This window comes from Coffea eugenioides, chromosome 8 (assembly GCF_003713205.1).
Source record: "Coffea eugenioides isolate CCC68of chromosome 8, Ceug_1.0, whole genome shotgun sequence".
Taxonomy (NCBI): Eukaryota; Viridiplantae; Streptophyta; class Magnoliopsida; order Gentianales; family Rubiaceae; genus Coffea; species Coffea eugenioides.
Window position 1 is genome coordinate 30756427 of NC_040042.1, and position 18356 is coordinate 30774782.

General features: G+C 35.8%; 1 protein-coding gene across 1 annotated transcript; it reads right to left on the reverse strand.

Annotated features, from left to right (window-relative positions):
- Positions 1-2693: 2693 nt before the first annotated feature.
- Positions 2694-5822, reverse strand: LOC113781412 (premnaspirodiene oxygenase-like). Its single transcript, XM_027327345.1, has 2 exons — positions 4864-5822; positions 2694-3451 (listed from the first exon to the last, which is right to left on the reverse strand). The coding sequence occupies exons 1-2, from the start codon at positions 5752-5754 to the stop codon at positions 2831-2833; spliced, it is 1512 nt and encodes a 503-aa protein (XP_027183146.1). The 5' UTR covers positions 5755-5822; the 3' UTR covers positions 2694-2830.
- Between the last annotated feature and the right edge of the window lie 12534 nt (positions 5823-18356).

An 18356-nucleotide genomic window follows, 5' to 3' on the forward strand; every position in this document is an offset into this window, starting at 1 on the left:
TTACAATTTGTAGCTCATATTTTATGACACTTTGCACCCTCTAATTTATGACCAATTATTACTTTGCACCTAATTCTTACATTGGGCGCATTGCACTTTCATTAAACTTCTAAATTCATTTGGTTTTGATCCCATTGCTAAAATTTTAGAAAATTAACAAAATTTTCATGCGCCGAAACAGGATAACTATTTCCCAGCTAGTCAAATTTCACTTTGCACCCCTAATTTATAACTAGGTTCCACTTTGCAACCCAATTAGCTTTAATATTAAACATATTGAACACCCTCATTTTGTTTCAGTATACTATTACATTTTTTTAGCACACTATTACATAAATCTTTAATCTTTATCAACAATAACAAATTGGCTATTTTTCAAATATAGTGCTATAGTAATACATAAACAAAAATAACTCAATAAACATTTCCTCCATACAATATATAAAAAACAACTCACAAATATATACAAAAAATTTTAAAAACAAATTTTACAATATTTTTCATCAATCACCACCGCCACCCTCCCCCCAACCTACCACCCCTCCATTCTCCTTTCTCCTCCCCCTCCCTCTCCCTCCCCTTTCTTCCCTTTCCCTCCCCCTCGCGATCTGGTCACGGCTAGATCGAGGAGGGGAGGGGAGAGTCGGTGGATGGGAGGGAAAGGGAAGAGAGATGAAGAAGGAGGAGAGAGAGAAGGGAAGACGGAGGAGGATGGGGTGGTGGTGGTGATTGTGGATAACAGTATTAATTTTTATAAAGTATTATAAAATATTTTAATTTTAAAAGTTATCTCAAAATATATTTCAAAAATTCCTTCAAAAATATCACAAAAAATATATATTGTAAAAGTTATTCATATATACCGTTATAATAAAATATTTTCAAAAATAACTAATTCATGTTAATTGAACGTACGTTAAGACACGAATGAACATATAACTGACCAGAAATTTGTGTACGATTAGCGTTAAAACCTAAACATCCTAGTCATTGTCCTCACTAACTACATCTATATTATTCTAACCGTAATTGATTAAGCTTTTCGAAGCAACAGAAATTTTTTTTCAGGTAACCTACGTCACTTTTATTTATCAATCACAAGAGTTCAGGCTCAAAGGACAGCATCTAGGTCACGTACCAAACTGCAAACATCAGGGAAATAATAATTACTAAGCCCGATACTAAAGCAAAAGAAACTGACAAACAGTCAACTCATCAAAAAGATACTTTGATCAAGATTCCGAGACAGACTCTGCAGTCTGCAGCCTTCATCAGCTTACAGTGTTGGTTCCGTTAAACCATTAGCGATATTTATTTAAGTTTGTTTATTGCAAAATTGACCACTGATTTACCAATTTAGTGCCGTTAACTTTTGCAACAGCTAAATAATAAATGATATCCAAATCCTCGCTTAGAGCTTCATACGTTATCCATTTGGCATTGAAGTAAGGATTTTTCTATTAACACACATAAATTCTATCCAATTTTTCATGTATATACATAAACACCAACCATTATGACATTATTTAACATTTATATTTTTTTAAATTAATTTTAACTTTTCAAAAATTTAATACCTAAAATACATCTTAATGAGTGCCTGTTGAATGCCCATTAGACAGATCCTTAAGTAATATTCTTATACATATAAAAATATTACAAAACTAATTTTATAAATTTGGCGGCGACAGATTGTGTTATATACAAAGTAAAATCTATAACAACACACATCTAATGTTGGCAATGCATATGCCTTGGGAAGCGTAGGGTTAAAAAAGAAATAAATTACCGCTACAAAGTGAGATTTTCCCTCTAATTAATAGTGCCTAGCGTGATACGACGGGAGGTAGAGCAGATTTGGGGCATGATTACCGATGTGGCACGATTTTTTCATTGCTACAGAGAAGCAAATAGGGTGGCAGACAGTCTGGCAAATGTAGGTGCGTCCAGCCATAACCGGAATGTCACCATTTATGATGACTTCAATGCAATTCCAAGACAGACACGAGGGGAAATTCGCATAGACAGGTTAGGCATGTCTTCTCTCAAGCGGAGGAAAGTAGGTTAACCTAGGAGGTTGGCTAATTCTGGATCATTCTGTGAACTGCCTGCCCTGTGATAATTTTCTTGAATTTAGGTTTATTGTCAGGGAGTTTCGTCCATTTATAAGGGGAAACCCTGTCAAAATTTTCTAAAAATAAATAAAATATTTAAATTTCTCAAAAAAAAATAGTGCCTAGCGTGCACGAAACGCAAAATCTTCAATTTAAGTAGCACAGTTAACAAAAGTGTCAAGATGGTGCCAACCTAATTAAAAGCTTAAGGTGCAATGTATCCACAATTACAAATGAAGATTGTAATGTAAATTGGTGATAAATTAGGGGCGCAAAGTGAATTTAATTGCCGAAAGTTTTGGTCATAGTTCTAGCATTTAGGTATTGCTCTGCCACAAGGTAGCTCTCTTTTTACTAGAAAAAATAAAATTAAAAATAGAAAGTGCCTACGTTAAATGTCTTCTTAGGCACATGAACTCCAAAAGAATTTACAATTTCTTTTAGTTATACAAAAATTGTCTTTTCTGTTTTGTACACAAAAAATACACGTTGATATTATCTCCGCGGCTCCACCCCCTTAAGTGGATAGACTTCCACGCAGTAAAATTAAACTTTTTTCAGATAAAACAATACAGGGCGCACATTTTCTGGCCTAATCATGTCTGCATACTAATTAATAACCATTTTGTAACAAGATACCCAGATTCATTGCCATTATTTTACACAAATTGGAAAAACTTAATCGTACAATGCGTTCGAAATTGAACTTTCTACAATCAGACATCAGATGGAGCATAGGTTTTTGGAAGTAGACGTAACTCATTTTTCCTTGAGGCTGCAGCACCGAACCTCTCAGCCATGTCCAAATCTTCAGGACTAATTCCTCCGGGAAGTTTCCAGTCAAAGTGGTAGAGTAGATGAGCAAGCAAAAGCTCAATGTTTGTCACAGCAAAGTTTATGCCTGGACACAATCTTTTCCCAGCACCAAATGGTATGAGCTCCAAGTCGTTTCCTCTAAAATCAATAGAACTGTTGTAGAACCTCTCAGGTTCAAACCTTTCAGGGTCATTCCAGTATTCCGGATCTCTTGCCATTGCCCATGCATTTGTAATAGTTACGGTGCCACTAGGTATAATATAATCTCCAATCTTGCATTCTTCTCTGCATTCTCTCGGGGCTAACAATGGACCTGGAGGGTGTAGTCGTAGAGATTCCTTTATCACTAGTTTCAGGTATTTCAATTCCTGGACGTCATTTACACCAATGTTTTTCTTTCTCTCAAAGGCTTGCCGTACCTCAGCTTGTGCCTTAGCCATAACTCTTGGGTTCTTCAACATTTCTGCTATTGCCCATTCTGTTGCTACTGCTGAAGTTATAGTTCCAGCAACCGCTAATTCCTGGATACATATATTGCAAGCAATAAAATGGAATAATTTGATAAAATACTTCGGAAGGTTTCGTCTAAAATAAACTATAAGGGGTGAGGTAGTTTAAGGATATCTATGAAAGAAAGAATTAATGAATTATACTTAGATAGGTTGGTTTTACAGGCTAACTTGCTGATTTTGCGATTTATTAGATAGCTACACGGGACTGTTGCAGAAAGATGCACGAAAAATTTAGTGTGATGCATGATGATGTAAGAAAATCGATGTGCCTATTACGCATATCATAATGTCTACAAGTGAGCTCGTTTATAAACCTAGCTACCTAGCTATTAGCTGATATCAAAAGAAAACATACTTTAAATGCCATTTACCATGAAGGGCATCTGTACAGACTTTTGTATAAAATATGAAACTCAGCGTGAAGTCCCTTAGAGCTGCAAATATATCGAGCCAACTTTTAAGCACTCACGAGTCCGCTCTTGAAAGTCTTGGTGAAAACTTGATTCTAGCTGCTTCCCGTTTGGAAGGTGAGTTTTTTGGGTGTTTATCTAAAATTTTACTGTAATTTACTATTGAAGTTTTTAAAAATAGTTTTGAAATGTGTTTTTTTTTAATATTTTGAAGTGTATAGTTTAAAAATTTTGAAAAGTTTTTTGAGATTAATATTTTTTGAGATTAATGTAGTTAAAGTTTTTAAAAAATTTTTAACAGACAAACTTGGCAAAAAACTTGACTTCCAAACAACTAACCTCACAAGCCAACCAAATCGAGTTGAGTATAGAGTACTCCATTTCTTGTCTCTTCTAGGCAATTGAAGTTTATATATTTCTAATACTTTTTATTGTTAATAATAAAATCACATTTATGTTCCTAATATTTTTATTTTTTATTAAAATGAAATGTCTATTTTATCCATCTTTAAAAATATAACAATTATCCTTTTGTTTTTATTTGAACTCGGTTAGGGTTGAACTCAACATTAGCAAGGCTCGAACTAGAGTTTTATATTCAAAACATATCGAGTTCAAGGTTGAATTTAAGTTTTGTGAAATTGAATCGAACACAGTTTGAGTAGGTCAAAACTCAACCATATTCAGCTTGTTTGCAACCCTAAAACCGCTTTTAGTAAATAGTCAAAAATTTTGCCTCTTATAAATTATTGTTCCGAGTCCATTAATTTCACTATTTTTTCCCTCTCTGGGCAATAGATTGGAGGTTTAAACCCACACACTATTGTTAACCAAATCCAGAGGGTATATAGAAATGCAACCTTGTTGTTTAGCTGGGTTTTTCCTTTCCAGCACCTCAATTAACCGAGCTGGATTTGGACTTCTCATCAAGAGTATGATAGATAATATAGGTAAAAACAAAAAATAACAAAAATAAATAGATTTTCGCCAAGCAAAAAGAAAGATACTTACAAATATGATAGCCTTGATATTGTTGTTGGTAATAGGGAACCGAGACTCATTGCTGTTTTTGAGCCTTAAGAGAATATCCACTATATCTTCCTCAGCGGTGCTGTTCTTGGTCTTTTCATGGTTACTGATAATATCATCAAGGATGTCATCGAGGATTTTGCACAGTTTGTCTAACTTGGGCTTCAGTCCACTAAGAAGTTGAAGAATCTTGAGAGAAGGGAAGATATCAGCAAGATTGAATACTCCAGCAAGTGATGCTGCTTCCCTGGTTGCCAATATAAGTGCATCTTGGTCTTTGCATAGCCTCCCAACCGAGGCTCTACTAATTGTGGAGCTTAAATATTTTAGAATTTCGTCAATTACAACGACTGGTTTACCTTCCGACTCCTTAATTGACATGACCATGTTTGAGATTTCATCCTCCATGACACGGAAGAAGGATTCAATACTCTTTGGGCCAAGGAGTTCCATGATGTACAATTGACGCATTTGGTTCCAGTAGTCGCCATATGGAGAAAAAGTAACGCCCAAACTGTTGTACAACATGACTCTAGCCACGATAATCTGTGGCCGATTTGCAAAGGCAAGACTATTGCTTTGCAGGACTTCTTTAGCCAATTTTGGAGATGATATGATAATCGTTGAAAGTTCCCCAAGCTGCAAGTGCATGAGAGGTCCATATTTATCTGCCAGTTTTTTGAGTGTATGGTGAGGGAGTGAACCTACCATCTGGTGCAAGTTTCCAATGAAGGGGAGTTGCATTGGTCCAGGAGGCATTTTTTTAGAAACATGGGAATTTTTTGATCTTTTCGTTCCCTTCACTAACAAGAGCAGTATAGGGAGTAGAAGAAAGAGAGCTGTAAGGGCGAAGGAGGGCAATTGCATCTCCATTTTTGGGCAGGGGGAGATGCTAGCTAGGCTGGTGTAGTTTTGGTTCTCTCTCTCCAAATATAATAGTCCCTTATCAACAATAGGGGAACGGACTTCGGCAGGCATTGTTGGAGGATATATATGTGATTAGCTTGAGAATTGATTAAACACTGGAATTGGCCTAGTGATTAGAAGAGGGTTTTTAGAGTTTTTCATAGTACCAGATTTAAGATTTAAATCTTGGTCCTAGTAATTAGGGATGAAAAAGGTGAGGAAGATAGGGATGGCAACGGCATGTAGGAAGAGCAATGGGCTAGGAGGAAATTCTTCCCCACCTTTAAATGGGGCAGGGAACATGGGAGCATCCCCAAAAAACACCTATATGAAGAAGCTAAGAAACCTAAGTTACCAAACCCTTGCACCCTTCCTCTTTCATTTATTTTCCCACGGTTCTTTTTCCTCTCTTTTCTATCTTCACTCGTTTGCCGTCATTCAAATGGGCCAAAACACTGGCAACCCAGATTTCTTTGTCGAGAAGTTGAAGGTATACCCTAATATATTTTTAATTCTCTACTATGAGGCTTTAATTTGTTAAAGAACTTCGATGAATTGTAGTAAAATAATATGCAACTCCTTCCTAAGAACTAAAAGATGAATGTTTAATGACAAATTAAAAAAAAACCTCAAGAATTTCTATGGAATACTTATGACGTCCCATTGTCTCTTTATTCATTTTGTGCATGCAGTGTATGATCCCATGTTTTACTATGACTGTTGGCGAGATGATGAGCAAATTGAAGGGGATTGTTTTACCAATAGGGTCTTTTGGGTTGCATGTTTGGCCTCATCCTCAAAAAGTAGCTTCTAATGCAATTTATGTGGATAGCATTTGGCTGTGACTATGAGAAAAGGAGGATATTTGAACCCATATGATCAAAATATCACCAGTATGCACCCGTTGGGGAAGCGGGGATGGGAAGGGTTACGAGGGTAGGGAAACGGAGGTGAGGGATGAGGTAGGGACTAGGGGAGATATTTGACAACGGGACGGAGAGACAAGGAAGAGATCCCCAACCCTAAACCTGCCCCATTTCCATCCCTAGGGAGAGCGGTGGGAGTTTAAAAAAATGATGTATTTAGGGCCTTAGGTTTAAGGTTCAAATGTAAGTCCTAGTAGCTAGTTTGAGAGTTGGAAAGGTAGGGGCAGGGATGGGATGGTTAAAAAAATGATGTATTTTGGGCCAAAAATTTGGGGATGAAGCATCACAAGTTGGGTTGGTGCAAGTTGTAGATAAAATAGTAGTCATTTACTCCCAACTCAAAAATATTTACACCCAACTGATTACAAACCAAATACATCTTCTATACATCCAACTGCAACTTATTTACACTCAACTCCAACTTTTGGATTTTTTTCCCTACCTAAATTGCTTTACACCGAACTCCAACTGCATTTCTCCTTGAAGGAACTATATTTGTTATAAATAATACACAACTCTCTAGTAAGTCTCAAAGAAATTTATTAAATTTTAAAGATATCAATTGAAATGGATATCATGTTGAGACAATGAATGAGACAAAGTAGGATCTAAATTTATCAAGTGCAAAGATAATTGCCATCTACTCCTTTTCGGTTGTTGCATAATTGACTTGAGTCTCATTCAAAATCCTACTAGCATAGTATATAACATGAAAGCTCCCTTCCTTTGTTTGACCAAGCACCGCTCCAACTACGAAATTGCTAGCATCAAATATGAGCTCAAATAGCAAGAATCAATCTGGTGAAGCTATAGTAGGTGTCGAAGTCAATTCTCTCTTTAACTAGTTAAATGCAACCAAACAAGCATCATCAAAATTAAATTCAACATCTTTACTTAGCAAATCACATAAGGATTTAGAAATTTTGGAAAAATTCTTAATAAAAACAACGATAAAAACCAGCATGTCCCAAAAAACTTCTAATACCTTTAACATTTGTAGGTGGAGGCATTTTTTTTCCAATTAACTCAATTTTAACTCTATTCACCTTAATTGTCTTATAGGAAATCTTATGACCTAGCACTATCCCTTCTCTAACCATAAAATAACATTTTTCCTAATTAAGCACTAGGGCTGTCTCGTCATATTTTGTAACATTTTCACTAAATTATGCAAAAAAATCATCATATAAAGATCTAAGAACTGAGAAATCATCCATAAAAATCTCCTTGATTTTCTCAACATAATCAGAGAAAATGGTCATCATGTATCATTGGAATATAGCTGGTGCATTGCACAATCTAAATGGGATTCTTCTAAATGCAAATGTGCCATAAAAAGAAGTGAAGTGAATTTTCGCTTGATCTTTTGGTTCAATTACAATTTGGTTATAACTTGAAAATCCATTAACCTAAAAATCCATCAAGAAAATAATAAAATTCATAACCAACCAATCATTCAAGAATTTGATCAAGAAAAGGGAATAGAAAGCGATCTCTATGAGTAGCAGCATTTAGTTTCCTATAATCAACACACACTCTCCATCTGATAAGAGTATATTTTACTTATTTTTAGTGTGCTTTATTGGTTAGTTTTGGTATGTTTTATTTAGTTTTATAAATAATTAACTAAGATTCTAGTGAAAATATGCATTTTGTGGTTAAAGTGTGAAAATTACATTTCTATGGATTTTTATGGTAAAAATTTCATATTTTACAGGTTTAATGATTCAATCATCAAATGGAGGCCATTGAGAAGATATTTGGATGATTGATGATGATTTAGAGTGATGAAAATAAAATATGAAGTGTAAAAGGAGAAATGCAATTTGAGGACAAAAGAATCAAACAAAAGTCAGCTTTGGCATTTGTTGGTATTTTGGCTATATCTTGGGCTACATACATTGGATTGAGATGATCCTTATACCATTTTGAAGCTAAGATATGTATCTACATTTGGTATGAAGACGTCAAAGTCCAAATCAGCCATTTTCATAGTCCAAAAGTTGAAATACCGAAATTCAACTCAGCTGTCCAAAGTTGAAAACCGAGCTCTGACCAGTCTTTAGTATTTTGGTCATATCTTGGTCTACAGAGCTCCAAATGGGATGATTCTTGAGGTATTGGAAAGCTAACTCAAAGGGCTACAACTTCTATGTTTTACACAAGAGCTGGTTCAGCCTCCATCATCAAGAAAATAGCAGTTGAAGTAATATCAAATGCACAGAAGCGAAAATGTGGCTCAGTGAAAACGTGGCATGAAGCCGCGTTTTCTCAAGTCGCGTATTCCTCAATTGCAGCTGCAACTTGCTCAGAAAATTGTGTTTTATTCACACAAGCTTTTTGGTCCATTTTTCCTGCAAGAATATCGATGGAAACAGCCCAAGACAGCTGCAAAAGAAGCTTTACAACTCATTCTAGCTTGTTTATGGGCTCAAGACATGATTTAACACCTTGTTTCTGGCAAGAAATTTCTCTATAAATAGCTGCCTTGGAGAACTATTTTGATAACTTTGGAAAGCTAGAGAAACTCCACAAAAATGTACCCTTCACTAGTTTTTCTTAGTTCATTAGCATTGAGCAGTTAGTGTAGTTTATTCATCTTGTATTTGTAGTTAGATTTGGATGAAGATTGAGGAGCAAAGATGAAGAGGTTGATCTCATGTAACAAGGGTGATATCTCTTCTACTACTTTCTCTCTTGTATTGGATTTCATGTTTAATGATAATACAAGTTGGCTTTGTGTTTTTATTATGTTTAGTTAAAGTTTATGCCTAGAGTTATGGTTGAACTTGCTATATTTTGTTTGTGATGTTTACTTGGCTACTTGGTGATATTATTTTGAGCAAGTTGTTTATCACTTTTGGTTATCTAATCATGATTAACTGGCCATTAATTATGATAATCTTAAGGTGTTAAGTTTACAATGAAAATTGGAATTTAACACTAGTTCAATGAAGTGATAAGCTTAGGGAGTACGCTTACGAGAGTAGAGATGCACCTATGTGGCTTTAGTGACTTGTTTCATGTAATTTCATAGAAGAAATGAGCTTGTAATTAATATCATAACCACGATAGTAGGTATGGTTTAGCTGCAAGTATAGTTGATTCACTACGAGAGTAGGTTTCACATACATTAGGAAATTACGCCATAACTAGCCAAAATAATAGCATTCACTTAATCAGTAATCTCATTTACAAGAGTAGTAAGGAATTCCATCTAGGAGCTTTCTAGTGTTATTTTCATTACTTTTATATGTTTATGGTAGTCTAGACAATAAAGGAGTTCGAAAAACACCGGTAATTGCAATCTTCCCTGTGGGATCGACCCTTAATACCGTATACTCGCTCACAATTCGTATACTTGCGATAAATCGCATGTGGGGTATTTAGGAATTATAAATGTAAAACTTGATTGTGGATGAATTAAATGTTATATGTATACCCCGCGCACGTCAAGTTTTTGGCGCCGTTGCAGGGGAAGATTTGGCAATATCGGCGTGAAGGGCAACTTTATTAATTTAGACATTTTCTTAGTTATCTAGTGTGTGTTAATTGAGTCTGGTCAGTCTTTATTTTCTTTTATTTTTTTGTTTTATGTGTGTATGTGTTTTATTACTTATTCTTCTTACTAATCTTGCTCTCAAGTTGTTTAAAAGTAATTTTAGGTAATGAGAAGGGTAGGACAATTTGAAGGACAATGCTTGAGAAGTAGAAGATTGGCAATGGATGGTTACCAAGTGCAAAACTCCTTCAATAGAGGTGAACAAGAAATTACTAAAGGTATATCTTTTGAAGATGATTTGAAGTGCTTAAAGGCAAAATTTGATGTAACTATGTTACAAGTTCAAATGGATACAATTATGCATGAAATTGAGAAAAGAAGGAATGCTAATACTTTCAATTCTTATCAAGTGATTTGTGACTTGTGTGGAGGTTATCATGCCACTAATACAAGTAGACAAGTACAAAATGTGGATTACTATGATGAATTAAAGCATTACAATTCTTATTTTGATCAATATAGTGCTAATTGGAGCAATTCTCCTACTTATGGTTGGGATAATCAATGTGCATATAGTGATTCTCCATATTTTTACAATTACCAACCTGAATGTGTCCAACATGAATCAAAACCATCATGGGAGTTGGCAATAGAAAGAGTTACTAATGATTCTAAACCATCTTGGGAATTAACTACAGAAAAATTAACTAATGTGACTTCCAACCGTTTTGATAGGATTGAGGAAAGGATGGATGAATTAGCCTCTCACTTTGGTAGAATACATGAGCAATTGAATGAATTGTGTGAAGTTATTTCGTCTAATAATGTGCAAAATGATCCTAGCATGAACGGTGGGAATGTTGTATGTGAAAATGGATTGCATTTGGATGAAAATGATGAATCTCAATTGTGTTTTAATGAGCAAATATCCATTTCACATGATAATATCTTTGGAACTAATCTTGAACCTCAAGAGGTGAGTTTTAATGACTCATTTTTCACCCCTCTTGAGGAGTGCATGGAAGGTATAGGTTCTAAGGGTATTGCTACCCAAGATACTCTCATGGCATTCCCTTTGATAAGTTCTCAAGTGGTGCATTTTCAAGGTAATATTTGTGAAACACTTGGAATAGGTAAGTCATTTCCATCCCTCATATCATTAGAATATGTGGCTTTTGCTATTAAGCTATCTTTTAATGATCCACCACGACCTAAATGGTGGATTATTCATTAACAAAGCCTCCTTGAGAAATGAGGTTCAATAGTAGGTATTGGAAATAGAAGCAAAAGTGACCAAATGAAGTGAAAAAGGCGAAATTTGATCAAGGAACTCAACCCCTTGATTTGAGTAATTGTTATTTTTGATTTGTTAGAAGGGGTTAAAATGCATGTTTTGATCATTTTACATGTGTATGCATTGAGTATTTAACAAACAAATGATCTATGATGCATTTTGGAAAATTGGGGTACTATTTGCAATTTTTCAAAAGTTGAATTTTTGCAAAAATTCGCAGAAGAAAACGCACCTGGCTTGAAAAACGCGCCTTGGAGTCACGTTTCCCAAAGGTGCGTTTTCAATTCTGCACTTATACTAAAGAAAACGCGCCTTCAAAACGTGACAGGAAGTCGCGTTTTCATCATGTCGCGTTTTATAGCCTGGATCAGAAACAAAAAATGCGACCTAAAATATGCGATTAGAATTCGCGTTTTGCCACAGAGTCGCATTTTTTATGCTGCAACTTTTGTGAAGAAACGCGACTTCACAAAACGCAACTTGATGGCGCATTTTGATGAATCGCGTTTTCTGAGCACTTTTTTTAAAGAAAAATGCAGGTTCCTTGCTTCTCTGTCTTCTTTTCCTCATATATTTTCTTGTATCTTGAGTTGCTTATTGTGTATTTTCTATAGGTACATCACCACCACAAAGGCTTAGGAGTTACGGATCGCCATTATATGTTTATTAATGTCTTTGTTATCACCTTTGTTTCTCATTTTCCATTTTTAGGTTTATATAACTTATGGTTATCCAATGGAACTCATGAAGCATTGAAGATACACGGACACCGGATTTTGGAGCTTCATATTCAATCACAACAATAGGGGAGTATTACTTTCTTTATCTTGGTTTCCCTTCCTTTTTACACATTGAGGACAATGTGTATGTTAAGTGTGGAATGAAGAATTGAGATTATATATTTTATATTTGATTGACTTGTTGGTTGCAAATATTGGATTTGTGTTTAAATTCAAAATTTTTTTCAAAATCTTGTCCAAATTTGCGAATTTGCCCCAAAAAGTTTCAGATTTTTTTTCAATTTTATCCAAAGGGGTAACAAGTTCCTTACCATTAGTAGTTCAAATTCCTTCTACATTTGAGATAAATATATGTGATTTGGAAACTTCTTTTCTCATTTAATTTGGAAATGACTATTATGTGATTATAATTTGTGTACTTATAGGAAAGTATATCTTGTAAAGTGGAGAAAATTATGCCTATTTTTTTTTGCATATTTATTGAAATTTCTTCTCTTTATTGGATTTTATAAGTTAAGTGATAAATATGGTCAATAAGTGCAATACTCTTCTCATGATTATTCTTTTGAGAAAATTATTATTATCTTTGCTGTTAAAAAAAAAAGAAGAAAAAAAGTGGAAAGAAAAAAAGAGAAAAAAAAATGACAAAAAAAGAAGAAAACAAATAAGATTTGTTCTATTCCAATGATTCTTGTACTTAAGTCTTCATCTACAAATGTCGACTTTCGCGTAAAACGGTATTCGAATTAAGAGTATGCAAAGCAATTTGAGTATGTGAAGTGTTGAGTAACCGGTAATCTTCATCTAAAAATGTCGATTCTCGCGTCAAAAGACACTTTCACAACTTAAGTAATATTTAGCTACACTATATGAATAAATCCCTCTTTAAATTGGAATAAGAAAATGATCATGCGTTTAGGAAGTATTTTATTGACCATATAAGTTACTTACTTGTAAGATTGGGTAAGGATGAAAAATTGATTTGAATTTGTTATAATGACGGTATAATTGGCTCTACTTTATTTGATATTATGAGTACTTGAACTTAATTGAATGATTGCATAATAGTTGTTTACCTTGTTTTTGAGAAAATAAAGTGGAATGGTGCACATATGTTTATTTTCAAAAATTGAATCATTGTTGTTTGTATTTCTTATTGCTTGAGGACAAGCAATGGTTCAAGTGTGGGGGTATTTGATAAGAGTATATTTTACCTATTTTTAGTGTGCTTTATTGGTTAGTTTTGGTGTGTTTTATTTAGTTTTATAAATAATTAACTAAGATTCTGGTGAAAATATGCATTTTGTGGTTAAAGTGAGAAAATTGCATTTCTATGAATTTTTATGGTAAAAATTTCATATTTTATAGGTTTAATAATTCAATAATCAAATGGAGACCATTGAAAAGATATTTGGATGATTGATGATGATTTAGAGTGATGAAAATAAAATATGAAGTGTAAAAGGAGAAATGCAATTTGAGGACATAAGAATCAAACAAAAGTCAGCTTTGGCATCTATTGGTATTTTGGCTATATCTTGGGGTACATACATTGGATTGAGATGATCTTTACACCATTTTGAAGCTAAGAGACATATCTACATTTGGTATGAAAACATCAAAGTCCAATTCAGCCATTTTCATAGTCCAAAAGTTGAAATACAGAAATTCAACTCAGCTGTCCAAAGTTGAAAACCGAGCTTTGACCAGTCTTTAGTATTTTGGTCATATCATGGTCTACAGAGCTCCAAATGGAATGATGCTTGAGGTATTGGAAAGCTAACTCAAAGGGCTACAACTTCTATGTTTTACACAAGAGCTGGTTCGGCCTCCATCATCGAGCAAATAGCAGTTGAAGTAATATCAAATGCACAGAAGCGAAAACGTGGCTCAGTGAAAACGTGGCATGAAGCCGCGTTTTCTCAAGTCGCGTATTCCTCAATTGCAGCTGCAACTTGCTCAGAAAATTGTGTTTTATTCACACAAGCTTTTTGGTCCATTTTTCCTGCAAGAATATCGATGGAAACAGCCCAAGACAGCTGCAAAAGAAGCTTTACAACTCATTCTAGCTTGTTTATGGGCTCAAGACATGATTTAACACCTTGTTTCTGGCAAGAAATTTCTCTATAAATAGCTGCCTTGGAGAACTATTTTGATAACTTTGGAAAGCTAGAGAAACTCCACAAAAATGTAGTAATCACTAGTTTTTCTTAGGTCATTAGCATAGAGCAGTTAGTGTAGTTTATTCATCTTGTATTTGTAGTTAGATTTGGATGAAGATTGAGGAGCAAAGATGAAGAAGTTGATCTCATGTAACAAGGGTGATATCTCTTCTACTACTTTCTCTCTTGTATTGGATTTCATGTTTAATGATAATACAAGTTGGCTTTGTGTTTTTATTATGTTTAGTTAAAGTTTATGCCTAGAGTTATAGTTGAACTTGCTATATTTTATTTGTGATGTTTACTTGGCTACTTGGTGATATTATTTTGAGCAAGTAGTTTATCACTTTTGGTTATATAATCATGATTTTTTTTTTTTTTTTTAAAAGGATACCATCCCTTAATATATTAAAAACCGAGAAAAAAATACATCAAATTAGAGGGGGGCCAAACCTGACCTCTGTTAAAGAAAAAGAAACATGTAATGATGGAAAATAAACACACATATAAAGGAATTGTAAAGACATAACAGATCAATCCAAAGAAATCATCCACACGAGGGTGCTCCACATTTGTGTGACTGCGAGTGAGCATTGGAATTTGGTTTGAGATCTTGACGTGTTTGCATTGTTTTACCTTTTTTTGAAAGCTGTTTCCTCGCTTTCTTTGAAATCACTTGGGTAAATTGCTGTTGTACTAGATTCTGGTCTTGATCTTTGTGTTTGTCGTGTTGTGAATCGTCTTCCTCTTCTTCTTTTTTGTCGTTATTGCATGTTATACTTGAACGAATAAAACTAATTTGATGTGGTCGGGGAAGTGTACCATGTAATTTTTCCCATTTAACCTCTTCGAACACATCTTTGAAAGCTGGCACTGGATTTTGAGGCACCGTGGTTTTCGTTTCTGTTCTTGTACTTGTACTTGGAACCACAAGGAGTGGTAAGGCAACGTCGGGGTCAGTGGTGTCGACCTTTTGATGATTATCGTCTCCCAAATTCTGCTTCTCAAAAGCTTGGGACCCATCACTTTTATTCCAATTAGAATTTTCAGCATTTTGATTTCTAATTGAAGTATTGTCGGCCATTTGCTGCTGACCATCTCCCAATATTTGCTCCACTAGAATATGGGACTCCTCACAATCATTTCCAGCAATGTGATCGCATGGTCCCTCCCTTTGGTCATCAACAACGAACTTTGCTTTTCCATGCTTGACAGCTTTTTCGTTGCAGTTTTGCCCTGGCACAGCAGCCCCCTCTATGGGCTCCATCATGCCTGGGCCTGCTACCACGTTCAGCTCCACCAGCGCCAATTCTCCCGTATTAGCAGTCCCTTCCATCACTTCCTCTGGTTCGCCAATCACGCGGTCAGCCATAGCGTGAAGAATGGCATCAGCAGCAGCCTCTATCCCCTTCTCCACAAGCACAACCGTAGACCCTCCAAGCTGGTTCAGTAAGCACGATGCATCTCCCACAGCAGTAGTAGGGGTGTCAACGTGCAGTGACCCCTCGGAATGGCTCTTACCCGAATTCTGTGTCGCACCAGATTTCACCCCATCTCCTTCACTCACCCCCCTTCGCTCCTCATCCTCTGTACGCTGCGTGTTAGCTGGTGAGGAGCGAACCTTTGCGCCCATCACCCCTGTGACCAGATCCTCCTGCGTCTTGTGCAAGCGCAAATCAGGGTGCTTCACACGGCAATGATTCTCGCCATGCCCTTGACGATAGCAGTGGCTGCAATAATTAGGGAGGTTCTCAGGGATAAGAACCTGCCAAAAACCATCCCCATCTCCCATATCGACCCACACCCTCGACGGAATCGATTTGAGCAGATCCACCTCAACACATACCCGCGCCACATTCGGTCGCGAAAACGAAGACGTAGCCGCATCCACGAATAGCGGCGTACCCAAGCAGGAGACAAGATGAAATAGACATGGCTTAGCAAATAAGTGAATTGGGAGTTTGGGCAATCTAAACCAGACGGGAGCAAGGGAAGACTCTCTGTTCACATGGAACTTAGATGTCCACTTAAAAACCCTCATGGGGGATCCATTCACATACCACAAACTTCGTCCCCAAACGCGAAGGAAATCCGCTTCACACTGAAATTTCAGCAACACATGCCTATCATCTAACAATCCCACAGTCGCCGTAATCTTCAAATCAAGAGTCGACAAGAATTTCCTCAGGTCAGGCAGCAGCGGCCGCCCCTTAGAGAACTTCCCAACCAAAGTGTAGCGGAATGGAGCAGCAACCACTGCTATGTCAGCCGCACTGAAGACCACCGCAGGCTCTCCACGGTGTGTTGTCATCCTCGCTTGAACTTGCACTACCTCGGACGTCGGTTGTGGCTCAAACAATGCAGAGAAGGCCTTCTTCCTAAAGGGGGAGGAAGAGGCCGACAGCCCCCCACCCGGAGGAGGGGGGGCAGTCTCGGCTGCCATGGTTAAGAGAGAGTCACCACAATACTACCTTTTAAGTATTGAACCTGGACAAGAATTTATATATAATCATGATTAACTGGCCGTTAATTAAAATCTTAAGGTGTTAAGTTTGTAATGAAAATTAAAATTTAACACTAGTTCAAAGAAGTGATAAACCTAGGGAGTACACTTACGAGAGTAGAGATGCACCTATACGGCTTTAGTGATTTGTTTCATGTAATTTCATAGAAAAAATGAGCTTGTAATTAATATCATAACCACGAGAGTAGGTATGATTTAGGTACAAGTATAGTTGATTCACTACGAGAGTAGGTTTCGCATACTTTAGGAAATTACGCCATAACTAGCCAAAATAATAGCATTCACTTAATCGGTAATCTCATTTGCAAGAATAGTAAGGAATTCCATATTTCTAGGACGTTTCTAGTATTATTTTCATTACTTTTATATGTTTATGGTAGTCTAGATAATAAAGGAGTTCGAAAAACACCGATAATTGCAATCTTCCCTGTGGGATCGACCCTTAATGCCATATACTCGCTCACGATTCGTATGCTTGTGATAAATTGTGTGTGGGGGTATTTAGGAATTATAAATATAAAATTTGATTGTGGATGAGCTAAATGTTATATGTATACCCCGTGCACGTCACCATCTAGCAATGATTCTAGTTGGAATTTGATAAGTGCATATTTTATCTGTTTTAAGTGTGTTTTATTATTTAGTTATGGTGTCTTTTAATACTTTTGTAACTAATTAACTAGGTTTCTAGTAAAAATATGCATTTTATGGTTTAAGTGTAAAAATTGCATTTCTATGGATTTTAATGGTGAAAATTTCATGTTTTTGTAGGTTTAATGATTCAATTATCAAATGGAGTGATTGAGAAGATAATTGGATGATTATTGATGATTTGAAGTGGTTTTAAAGATAACATGAAGTGCAAAAGATGAAATGCAATCAAGGAAGATTTCCAACTTTGACACCTGTTGGTATTTCCGCCATATCTTGCGCTACAAGCATCAGATTGAAGTGATTCTTAAGCTATTTTGAAGGTAACACATAACTATATATTTTCTGTGAAGACATCAATATCCAGTTCATGAGTTTTCCTAGTCAAAATTTCAAAATACAGAAGTACAATGTAGTTGTCGAAAGCTGAAACAGAGTTGTGACCAGGTGAGGGTATTTAGGTCATTTATCTGTCTACAGAGCTCCAAATTGGATGATTCTTAATGCATTAAAAAGCTACTTCAAAGCTGTTATTCTTGGTTTTGATGATCACAAAGTATTTTGAAATGTATCTAACCTTCTTCGATTATAAGTGTCTTTACATATCAAAGAATCAGGTATGAATAGGTCATGAAATGCATTTCAACCAAAAGAAGAAGCAAAAACAGGATACTCACGTCGGACGGCCGAAAGGAATCTGTCGGACGTCCGAAAGGATAAAGAGCATCAAGAAGGAAGCTCTGTCGGACGCTCGTGAGGAAGCATCGGAC